We start from the raw sequence: 12,320 nt of genomic DNA, 5'->3' as shown, positions 1-12,320 counted from the left end.
GTACTGAATCCTCCTCAGTAAACTCCACGGAATGTAATGTACATCACAGGAGGGCAACTGTTTCTTAGATGGTGCAGTCAGCATGTCTGGTACCAACAATCACAGCACAGTAAAAGTCACTTAGATCATGTCTTGTCCATTCTAATGTTTCAACAAACAACTAAACCTCTTCACCATGTCTGTATGCTTTATATATTGAGTTTTCTGCCACATAATTTGCTGTTTGCGTTAACAAGCAGGTGCACCTGTATACTGTGTATGTGTACAGATATATTTTTGGTTCCGTCCACACACAAAAAATCACAGCCTTAAATTGCTTGATTGTGTTTTATTAATGCATAATATGAACACTACATAATCCTTGATGGAACTTACACAACAGCTTTACACATTTTCACAAGAGCTTCACAAACATGGCAAAATACAAGAAAAAAACCCCGCATGAATTCTTCTGATGGACACATTTTCTATAAATATATCCTTTTTGACAAATTACATGTAACTGACTTTAAAACAGCTTAAATGTTTGTAAGCCTTCACTTCCACATTTTTAAAAGCAAAAAGACAACAAAATAATCACAGAACACCCACATACAAAATAAGAAGGACTCATTTGCCAATGAATACCTTGTTTTTGTATATCCAGGCAAAATACACATCACTGAATACTAGGGTTGCCAACTATCAAGGATTGGCCAGGAGACTCCTGGAATTGGCCAAGATCTCCTGGGCCCACTTTTTCAAAACTTTTAATCTGGATCACAGATGTCCAAATAATTATATTCTCCTTTCTTCAATCCAGGATCAGATTGATCCTACTGATTTAGAATAAGATTTTCAGAACATTTTCAGAAAGGATCATTCTAATCCAGATACCGCAAGATCAATATTTTAAAAACTAGATTTTCAGTCATTTAATCAACCTCTATGTTGCCATCTGTTGGACCAAATAATAACAGCATGCCTGTTCATGGAAAAATTAAAGAACCACTTAAAATGTTTGTTACTTATATCATCTATTTATTTGCACAAGTGTACAGTACAGAGAAGTTGAAAGATAGAAATCAATGTCTACTTCAATGGGGAAAATAAATCCAAACAATATTCCCCATTTCTCTGCTGGTTCTTTCAAGCAACATACTGAAAAATTGAAATAAAGACATTTCTGAGAATCATCAAATTGTGTTGATCCATTATTAGCGTTATAGCTTTGACTTCTGTTTTTTCTCCACAAATTATCACCAGTTACAACACTGTTCCTTTAACAATAAGGGTCCTAAATTAGCCCTGAATCCACCCTTCCATTAGGATCAAGATTATCTGAATCTTTGGCATCAAAACCATTCTGATGAGCCTTTAAGATTTGAAAAATGCAAAAAGATTTAAGCTCAGTTAAAGGTAGGATTGGAACACCAAATACAAATCCCAATCTGAGGGATCAGAATCTCATTTATCCTTTTTGAAAAATCCAATTTTCAGATTTAATCCAATCCGACTGCTGTTTATCCTGGGTAACTGGGTTTTAACTGGGTCCTCGATGCAATAAATTCTATCCTATTCTTTGTTATTATTAAATAAATCTTATTTTAATTAAGCCACTGCAGTCCTGCAGTCCACTGCAGTTTTGTGTTGACAAACACAAAATTCAACACGTATTTTAGTTATGAATACCTGATTGGTTGATAGAGGAATCATGTTACAGTTCGAGCCAATCAGAAGCACCACTGCACACAGACACAGTGATAGTTGTTATTGAAGATTTTCCTGAGCATAGGTCTTCAGTTATAATAAATAAGGCTATTGTTGTGTATTTGTCTTCTTTCTTACAGTTATTCAACAATCTTTTGCAGTCAGCAATGTGTGCATGGCAGTGATGGTTGAATGACAATACATGCAAGATATACCATTGCTGCCATGTAATTCTGTACATTGTCTGTGGGCAATAAGGGCAATAGCACAGAAAAAGCTTTTTGCTACAGGATTTAATTTGCATGAAGTTGGCAACCCTATTGAATGCTGAAAGTAAAATGGCCATCAACTGCATTTCAGAAGTGGTTAAGTCAATTATGTCATTTCTTCCATATTAAAAAGCACATCAGCAAATACAGAGCTAAGGCAATGAACATAGTAGCAACAGGTTTTTTTTTTTTAAATCAGTCAGAACACTGAGTCCTCTGACCTCATAGATCCCCACTCCCTTCCCTGTTTTAATTTAATTACATTTTCTTATAGTACTCACTGTATTGATGTGATGTCCATACTAGACAGAATATTTAACAATTGAATACATCACAGATGGTAACCATGCTCTGATTTGGTGCATTGGGATGTGGACTGTAGATTGGACAATCGATATTTGCTCTCTGCACTCGTAGTTTAAGTGGATGTTACACAGTCAAACCCACCCTCTCTCTGGCAGAACAAGCCCAAGACCAATGAAGGTGAATGATTCAAATGAAACTGAATCAACTTTAATTTTACTGAAATATCAGTCTGCATTAATAAATGAAACACAAACTCTCATGTGAGAACATTAACATCTTTTGCTTAGTGTGCAGTATAGCAAAGAATTACATAAAGAGGTAACACAATTATTTAACTGATCAAATTAAAGGCTGAGGTGAATCAATGTGCTCCTAATTGGTGAAAGTAAGGACACATGGGCACCAAACCTTCCATTTTGTAGTAATGAAGAATTAAAAGACCAAGCAAATGATAACAAGCCAAACCTGCATTGTTTTAATAAACTTAAGGAATTAAAAATTATGAAAGACCTTGAAGACAGGTGTTCAACAACGCAATTGGGAGCCTTTTGATTGTCCTCAGTCTTTAATTTGATCAGTTAAAAATGTATTTATCCTTTTTATGTAATTGTGTGCAATATAGCACAATTAGCACAATGTGAACATGGGATTTTTATCCTTTGTGGCATGTGTAGCTATTTCCGACATAATGTCACTGAAGAGAATAAATCATCCCTCTAAACATGCAAAGTACCTCGCTTGTTAAAATTCTGGAATTCAACTGTGGTTGGAATGAAAACCAGCATACACAAAAGTCCCCCAGGACCGAAGGTTGGGAACCACTGATCTAGGCTACTCTTCAGATCTGCATTGGCTAGCTAGACTGGCTTAATGAATATGACTCACTAGCTTGATGAATATGGTCGAGTAGATGCTTTTCTCATCCACTTCTCTCTGTTGCCAGGAAATTTCCAACACCGCACTTGTTTAATAGACAGACAGTTCAAGAAAAAATAGTATGGTTGTTGTCTGTACTTATATATGCTTTTGCACATCACCTGCCAAACCTCTGCCACAAAACTATAACGACTGTGAAAAAAGTGCTCTATACAGATGGTTTGGCATCTGATGCCACATTGACTGCCCGGCCCCATTTGTCCTGACTTCTGATCGAGTAATATGCGCCCTGTGAGGGTGGCTGACTTCATCACACCACAGTCCACTCTTGTGCAGATCTAAAACAGGATTTTATTAAAATGTAATCTTCGAGTAGATTTAAATTCAACTTTCTAATTTTTTCATTTGCCACCTCAAAATTGTATTTGTGCAGCCCACCAAAGATTTTACAAAACAGGAAAAATCCTGAAGGTTGTCTGCATGAGAGGAGACAAACAGATATCTGGATATATCCACGGATGGTGAAATTACATTTTGCAGTGCTTACAACGAATAGAAGTTTTTGAATAGAAGGATGGAGTGTAGCACAGTTGGTAAGGAACTGGGCTTGTAACCGAAAGGTCGCAGGTTCGATTCCCGGGTAGGACACTGCCGTTGTACCCTTGAGCAAGGTACTTAACCGAAATTGCTTCACTATATATCCAGCTGTATAAATGGATACAGTGTAAAAATGCTATGTAAAAGTTGTGTAAGTCGCTCTGGATAGGAGCGTCTGCTAAATGCCTGTAATGTAAATGTAATGGAATGCTTTGGAATACTTGACATTCACATTCTGCCTTACATACCATGATGAATCAAGACCTTGATAAACATATTTTCCAAAATATACTGACTACAGCACAATATCACTTTTGTTGTGGTAGAAAACTGAATTTCTTTCCTACTTGGTCCAGTACAAAGATTACTTCCAGGAAAAGCAGCCTAGTACTTCCAGTTCCCACAATCAAGTAACAATGCCCAGCTGTACGATTCTTCAGCAGTATAGCAGGAAATGCCTCAGAGGGATATGGCTGTGGGACAGTGTGCATATATATGAACATATATCATTATAAATGACTCAAACTGTGACCCTCAACCCATGTTGTGCAGTCAGTGTGAATTTTTTGACAATAAGGATGCATGGGGCAGTTTATTTGAAGGTAGATGAATAGAGGAGGGGTCTTCATCTGGCAGCCACCATCTGGGAGATTTAGCTGACAGCCACGATGGGCTCCACAGAGAGGATGTCTGTTTTACCGGATTGGGTGTGGGAGGTGGAGTGCAGGCCATGACTCTCCTTTGCCTGGGTGTGAGAGGAGGCAGCATGGCTCTCAGCCCATGCAACACGGTGAATGGGGGCTGTGGTGGGCTGCGAGCGCATTGGTGCCCTGCACGGGGTCTTCCGGCACATGCCCGCCAGGTACTTCAACTCAGCACGGAAACTGTCATTGAGCCAGCAATAGATAAATGGGTTGTAGCAGGTGCTGCTCATGGCAAACCAGTGGAAGGAGAAGTAGAGGGCATTGCTTGTGTGGATGACCTGGCTAGAGATAAGCACCACATAGCAGTTGAGGGGGAACCAGCAGATGGCAAACACTGCAACCACTGCCATCAGCATCTTGATTGTCTTCTTCTTCTTCTTTCGGTGGGCAAAATACTGCTTTGTGGTTACATCACCGATGGCATTTCGCCGCCATAACCTCTTGGCCACGGTGGTGTAGGCCCCAGTTATGATGAGGAGTGGTAGCATGTACAACAGTATGAAAGTCGCCAGGTCAATGTACTTCCAGTAGAGATCTGAGGGCTCAGGGAAATCTGGGAGACACAGACTGCGCAGTATGTCTTTGCTGTGGAAAAGGAGCAGCACAGACACATCATATTACCCAAGCTCCACAGAATCTGAATATGAATGTCCAAGACAACAGAGATTTCATTTGTTGCAATAGTTACTACAGTTGAATCTGCCTGGATATATCCTACCTGTACACAAATGTGAATAACTTCTGGTAGATTGCGTGGGGGAGGGAAAAACAGGTAGCCATCAACCAAATCACTGCAATGCAGACTACGCCTCGCATTGTGGACATTCTTGGCTTTAATGGATGTAAAATAACCTACAGGGAATAATAAGAACATAGGAAAAGATGAATACTGTTGATGAGAAGGCTGTTCAGACCATGTAGGCTTGACAGTTTGTCTGTTGTCTTGATCTATATCCCAGCATTATGCTGGCCTTGCTTACTTGTGCAGCACAATATCTACAACCTGACTGACTTTGGTCAGCTCTTATTTAATAATAATAATAAGAAGAAGAAGAAGAAGAAGAAGAAGAAGAAGAAGAAGAAGAAGAAGAAGAAGAAGAAGAAGAAGAAGAAGAAGAAGAAGAAGAAGAAGAAGAAGAAGAAGAAGAAGAAGAAGAAGAAGAAGAAGAAGAAGAAGAAGAAGAAGAAGAAGAAGAAGAAGAAGAAGAAGAAGAAGAAGAAGAAGAAGAAGAAGAATCATAATAATAATAATTTTAAAAAACAACAATAATTATAACAAAGATTTAAGGTTTTTAACTTCTCTACAAAAAGGCTGTCAGATGTTTTTTTTCTTGTACAGTATCTTCACTCTTCATTACAAATGTACTTAATTGAAGTTTATTTCAACGCAGCCTAATTTTCCCAAGACCACATTTTTGTTTTTTTTCACTGTTGCTTCTGCAGGGCACCCAACGGTTTTCTTCCTTATGTAGCAATTTTTTAGGTGCGGATGTTCTAACTTTTCTCCCCTGTGTTTCTACCTTAGTAGATTTCAAACAGTTTATAAAACTTCAAGTTGTGCACAAGTTAATGCAAAGCTTAATTTGAGTTTAATTTACATCTTAATGTAATATAAAGCATCACTAAATAACTACTGTGCATCTTCTAAGCAGTTTTTTCTGTTCAGCCAAAATATGAGCAGCAACGTTAAAAAACTGACAAGAGATATGGAAAACCGGTTTCAGCTGTTTTCCGAGGATTTAAAAGTTAATTAATAATGAATAAATAAACAAATAAATAACAAGGAAATTTTTTTTAAAAAAATATAATGCATAAAATTAAAACTTAGGCTCTATCAATTAATATTTGTTTCTATAACAACCCTTTATATTTATGTATTACTATTAAATAGACGTATTAACTGTAACGTAATATTCCGCCATCTCAACTCTCAAACTCAAGGGCAGAGTTTCGAAAGCGTTCATTCAACGACGCTGTATCTTACGATCTCAATTTATGTTTGTTCATGGGTAGGGGAGAATCGCCATAAATGTAACAGTTTTAGGATTTTGCTCATTTACTCAGAACATATTTAGCCTAGCACTATTACGTTTTAAACAGCCTTGACAGTAGTCAGTCGTTTCAATTACATTAATGACTTAATCGAGTGGGATACAATTAAAACCAGACTACAGATTAGGAAACATGGGGCTTTATTCTTGAAAAATACTGTGCGTAAACGCACAAGCAACTTCGTAATTTACCTGTGAAGTGAGTTGTGGTTACGTCCAAATCGATGAGGAAAGCTGCTTTAGTTTTTTTTTCTTGACACCCAGGTAAGCTTTTACAAAGCAAATAGCCTACCATGCAGACGAATCTGGTGTATGCTTATTATAAATGCCTGTGACCAGGTGGCTGTTTATTTGCCATTAATCACTTGTAGCATCCAGAGGATGAGGCTATGTCGACATATCAAGCAAATTAGCGGAACACTTTTAACATTAAACAATGAAATAACTAAAAAAAGTCAAACACGTTAATGAGTAAAATTAATTTATTTAATAAATATTAAACACCATTTAAAATGCTTAAGGTCTCCTCAAAAACAATACCACTACGTGCAGATGGTTTTCAAGACCATCGAGTGTCCCTAATCTACAAATCTGAAGCCCTCTTCATGACCTCCCTGGGTACCAACCCACTCATGTTCTGTTTACACAGCATTCTGTATAACATAGCCTACAGTCTAACAGCAAAAAAGCACGTTGCGTGTTATAGCAAGTCAGAGGCTGCATAACTATAACAGCTGTTACATTTAGACGGGGACATCGTGTTTTGGTCACCTGGCATTTAATTCCCACTAGAATACACTCTGTAAATCATACTAACTTTTCAAGGACAGATAATATTTTAATGATGTATGATTTGATTTACTGTAAATAAAAACAAAGCCGATACCTGGAAATTACTTTCGGAATAGATTTGTACTCGGCTCGTTCAAAAACAGTTATTTTCCACGAAGGTTACCACATTGCTCCCTTCCTTTGGGAGGTGGTAGAAGCCTGAATTTCACATGTACAAACCTGAAATGGCTTCGGTATGGTTATGGCTATTGTGTATCGTGTAGCCTACTAAATAGCGCGATAAGGCATGTGACAAAATCTTTAAATATCAAGTTTTAGATTTGGAGAGATTCAATATTTAAAACGGTTCTAACTAAGCACAAATGCCAGCCACCTTGTGTTGACCAGGAGAGACGTCAGACAAAATTAAGTACACATCACTTAATAATTTTCTATAACACAGCAGGTCAATTGAATAGGCTACATTATCAGGTGTGTGCGGTTAGGCTACTTGAAAGATGGGAACAGGATAAAACATTTACCTGCCGTCTATCCAGTGCTATGGCAGTCAATGTGAGTGTGCACACGTGTAAAGAGCAATACTGCACAAATCTACTGATGTGGCACATGCCTTTTCCGAATACCCAGGTACTGTTCACAAAACGCACCTAGAAGAGATAAATAACAAATTACTTGCTCATGTAGCATGATGATTGGCGTCTGATTGCAATAGTCTGCATTGTAAACACATTCTTATAACAGTCAAGACAAATTCGTGACATTTAGATAAACGTGTTTACACAAGTAGCTTGTCGAAGTAGATTATATTTAGCCTACATTTCAACAATATGTAAACTTGACTACTCACCAAAGTGAATGGGGTGTTGAGGAGGGTAATAAGGATGTCAGCGATAGCCAGATTCACGATGAACAAACTTGTGGCAGAATGAATCCTTTTATTTTTTATCACGACGTGGCAAACGAGAATATTTCCAAAGAGGGAGATGATTATAATGAATGAGTAAGCTATGATTAATAGAGATTTGATGGTCGGATTCTGAGATTCTGCACCATATTTCTTCTTTCCGATCAGAAACTGCAAATCGGCCAAAGTGTTGTCGTCCAAAGTGTAAAAACTTGACCTGTTCGCAGCAGCTTCAGCAATTCTCTCAAACAACGAGTCATTGTACACTCGAGCTCGCGAATTCTGCAAGTTGGTAGCCAGGTATGTCAAAGGCAACAGCGCACAAGTACTCCTCATTGCCACGGAGGTTAAGGGGAGATTAAGTGATTTAAAAAATGCGATTAATTATTTCAATTGTAGAGATAAAGTGCGCAGTTACAATCTTGTGGGGTTCGGAGGTTCTCGCGCAACCTATTTACCGGGCAGAGAGAATCTATTTGGGACGCGCCTGCATTAGGTCCTCAGCCTCTTCACAGCGTATTCTCAGATGCGTTTTATCTCTGCTTTTGAAACCTCACATCACCTTCCCACATTCACTTAATACATCATTGGTCTGTGGTATACCTGAACAGTGACGTTGTCATGCCTTTCACATGTGTACATGTACAGAAATAATAGGAGTAGGTAATGCTAATGAAGGATTTGTAACAATTACATATAAATTACGTATTAATTTAGCCAAAACTGCTTAGAGAAGCCATACACCAGGCCGTACGTAAAATTAAAATATTTGAATAGATTGCAGTGAAAGGAAAATCTAGAATACATCGTAAAAGTTGGGATTAACTATTGCGTCTTTAAAATTACATGAAATCTTTTAGCAGTGTTTATTCAGCATAATGCAAGTAGGCAGCCTACTTCCCACACACAGAAATTTTTCACATGGTGTGAATTCACCCTTAGCTCAATGTCCATCTAAACAACAGCTACTGCTAAGCATACGTAACTACAATAATACCCGGACATTTTTAACAATTTAATTACTATAACAACAGACATTTTCTGCAATCACTGTCTGAATCTGGCTGCGCCGCCTAGGATTCTGGAAAAGTGGGTGGCGCTAACGCTTGAACAGCGACGGGCGCTTAATTTCTTCCATCCAAGGGGTTCTGGGCGCCCCCCAGCCATTACGGAATCTTGTAATCAGCATGGCATCTGCATGTCATGGCGGCCGAGAGTGCGCTGGTGTGCTCATTTTAACCTATTGAGGCTCGGAGGGTGGAGCTATATTTTAATGATCATAGCTCATCCTCTAAAGCAGAAGCCATAAGTGCGTTTAGGGAAAGTCCAAATCAACTTTTGTTAGGTAAACGCCAGGTAATTTCAGCACGAAGTAAGGCGCAAGGTTCAAATGGGCTGAACTTGGTTTCATAACATGCAATAAACTAATCAGAGTGTCATCTTCCATTCCTTGGTGGATTGCCAATATAATGGCCGATTTATCAAGATTTAGAAAAGACAGATATACAAAACTGTATTTCATTTAAGATCACACAGATGAAAACTATATTCCTGGGATATATATGTACCGTTTTTATATACAACTTAACTGTAGAAGGTGGAAGAAAGAGATGTTAAATATTCTGAGCTGTGTTGATTATATTGCCTTTTTTTCTAACAGCCATCTACTAAACAAATATTAATCTGTATATTCACATTGTGGTTGATATTTTTGCATAATGCATTTTTGAACATGGGTGAAAAGAAACTCATTAACAAAGCCTTGAGTCAGGAAAAGTACTGCATCTGGCATCAGTCCCATTTTTATGTGAGCTAGCTAGTTAATGGAATTTACAACTATCATTTAGTTAATCATTCATTAAAATTACTTAGATCAAAGGATTTAAAAAAAAATGTACATCCCTACTTAAAACACATTGCTTTATATTCCTTTTATATAATTGTTGAGATTGAAGCTGTTTTCATCCATGTTAATCAAAAAATGTAATATCTGAGAAAACTCTTAGGGCTAGAATTAGGTTTTAATGTTCAAATCAGGGTTCTATTAGGGTTAGGAAAATGATAAATGTTAGGGCAGAGTGAAAATTATGGTTGTTTAAGAGCTTGGAAAATATTTAGGACGAAGCTTTGCCTTTGATTTTTGGAGGATCCAAATATTTCCTCAAGTGTGATGCAACACTAGTACTATATAAAAGGGTATTTTTCAGTGTAATACATTCTACAAAATAAATAACTTCAAACACATCTGTTTGGCAGTTAACAGACGTGTGCCCCTTATTAGACCCCCAAAGGAAAACACAGTTTACTGTGCTGACAGAGTCAGCAAATGTGATAAAGAGACAGTGCTCAGTTGCAGAACATCCAACTGGATCAGCATTATGTAAACCTTAATATAGTGTAATCATGTTTTGCATTGTTGGAAAGCCGATATCATGGGGAAAAGTTGTTGTCTTTGGTGGTGGGGCGCTGGCTAAAGATCTTGATAGCTATGGCTCAGCGCCCTGCCGGATGTGTGGTATGCTTACAGAGACAGTGTAAGCAGGATCACTGATGTACTGTCTTGTCATGATTGTGTCATTGTTTGATGACATGGCGTTTTCCTTTTGGTTTTGCATATATAAGGGGGAAAAAGTGCAGTGATTTGAGGAGACTTGTCAATACGACCTCATATGCGCCATAAGTGTATAGCTGTCTCACTATACACACTTTTGCATCTGTGTTGTATATTACCATCACTGAACATACACTATACGACCAAAGGTATCTGGACACCCCTTGATCTGGGGCCGTTTGTCATGGTTTCGACTAGGCCCCTTAGTTCCAGTGAAGTGACATTCTAGACGATTCTGTGCTTCCAAATTTGTGGCATCAGCTTGGTGAAGGCCCTTTCCTATTACAGCATAACAATACCCCTGGGCACACAACAAGGTCGATATAGAAATGGTTTTGTTGAGACTGGTGTGGAAGAAATTGGCAGACCTACACAGAGCCCTGACTTCAACCTCATACAACCCCTTTTGGATCAACAGGAAATCCAACTGTGAGCCACCCAATCAGTGCCCCGGCCTCCCTAATGCTCTTCTGGCTGAATGGAAGCAAATCCCTGCAGCAATGCTCCAGCATCTAGTACAAAGCCTTCCCAGAAGAGTGGAGGTTGTTAAAGCAGCAAAGGGTGGACAAACTCCACATTGATGTCCATAATTTCAGATGAGATGTTGGATGTCAGGTGTCCACATACTTTTGGCCATGTAGTGTACTGTAAAACAAACTGCATTCAAATTAAGACGGGATACTCCTCGTATAGGTAATGAATTAATCACTTCTGTGATCTTCTTTCGGCTGTTCCCGTTAGGGGTCGCCACAGCGGATCATCCATTTTCATCTCTTCCTGTCCTCTGCATCTTCCTCTTTCGCACCAACAACCTGCATATCCTCCCTCACCATGTCCCTGAACCTCCTCTTTGGCCTTCCTCTTTTCCTCCTGCCTGGCAGCTCCATATCCAGCATTCTTCTCCCAATATACCCAGCATCTCTCCTCCGCACATGTCCAAACCATCTCAATCTCGCCTCTCTCACTTTGTCTCCAAACCGTCTAACCTGAGCTGTCCCTCTAATATACTCATTCCTAACTTCTGTGATGTTGTTCTGAATTGTATACCATGTTGCATGTACTGAAATAAAATATGATACAAATATAGCTATTATTCAGCCATCTGTGGACATAGAAATGTTCTTTGCAATTTAGCACAGCCTAATAACAAGTTTCATTTCTATCACGTACACTTCATGCGAAGATGATTTTAAAATTGTTTCTAATTGGGAAAAATGGCAGAATTTTCATAATCTATTGGAGTTCCGGTCATAAATGTGTGGGCTCCTGAACCAAAACCCATCCAAATACCCCCTGGGGTCACAGTGCAGTCCCTGGGGATGTTATCAGAAAGTGAAGTTATTACTTTGCAAACATTTTTAAATTGAAGACCGCTATGTTGGTCACGGAATTTCTAGAATATCAGGGAATTTATAATTCTGACTTTCCATTCCAGTCCAGAAATTCTGCCCCTCCAAAACCAGACTTTACATAAATTAGCATGCAGGGTGCTGTTGGTCTGTGTAAAACAAAGAGAACAGC

At 38.5% G+C, this 12,320-nt stretch overlaps 1 protein-coding gene across 1 annotated transcript; it reads right to left on the bottom strand.

Moving 5' to 3' along the window:
• Positions 1 to 2,064: 2,064 nt before the first annotated feature.
• LOC118209045 (probable G-protein coupled receptor 83) lies at positions 2,065 to 9,411 on the bottom strand. Its single transcript, XM_035384153.1, has 4 exons — positions 8,132 to 9,411; positions 7,806 to 7,931; positions 5,160 to 5,293; positions 2,065 to 5,026 (listed from the first exon to the last, which is right to left on the bottom strand). The coding sequence occupies exons 1-4, from the start codon at positions 8,522 to 8,524 to the stop codon at positions 4,390 to 4,392; spliced, it is 1,290 nt and encodes a 429-aa protein (XP_035240044.1). The 5' UTR covers positions 8,525 to 9,411; the 3' UTR covers positions 2,065 to 4,389.
• Positions 9,412 to 12,320: the final 2,909 nt, after the last annotated feature.

The sequence above is a fragment of the Anguilla anguilla genome, chromosome 12 (assembly GCF_013347855.1).
Source record: "Anguilla anguilla isolate fAngAng1 chromosome 12, fAngAng1.pri, whole genome shotgun sequence".
NCBI classification, from domain to species: Eukaryota; Metazoa; Chordata; class Actinopteri; order Anguilliformes; family Anguillidae; genus Anguilla; species Anguilla anguilla.
Note: the sequence above shows the minus strand (reverse complement) of the source record. Positions and strands in the feature narration are given on the sequence as shown.

Excerpts from the sequence above, each read along its gene's own strand:
- LOC118209045 (XM_035384153.1), bottom strand. The coding sequence starts at position 8,524 with ATGAGGAGTACTTGTGCGCTGTTGCCTTTGACATACCTGGCTACCAAC. Across the intron at positions 5,294-7,805 it reads TAGCACTGGATAGACGGCAG|GTTATTTTACATCCATTAAA; the intron begins GTAAATGTTTTA and ends TATTCCCTGTAG. Across the intron at positions 5,027-5,159 it reads TTATTCACATTTGTGTACAG|CAAAGACATACTGCGCAGTC; the intron begins GTAGGATATATC and ends CCTTTTCCACAG.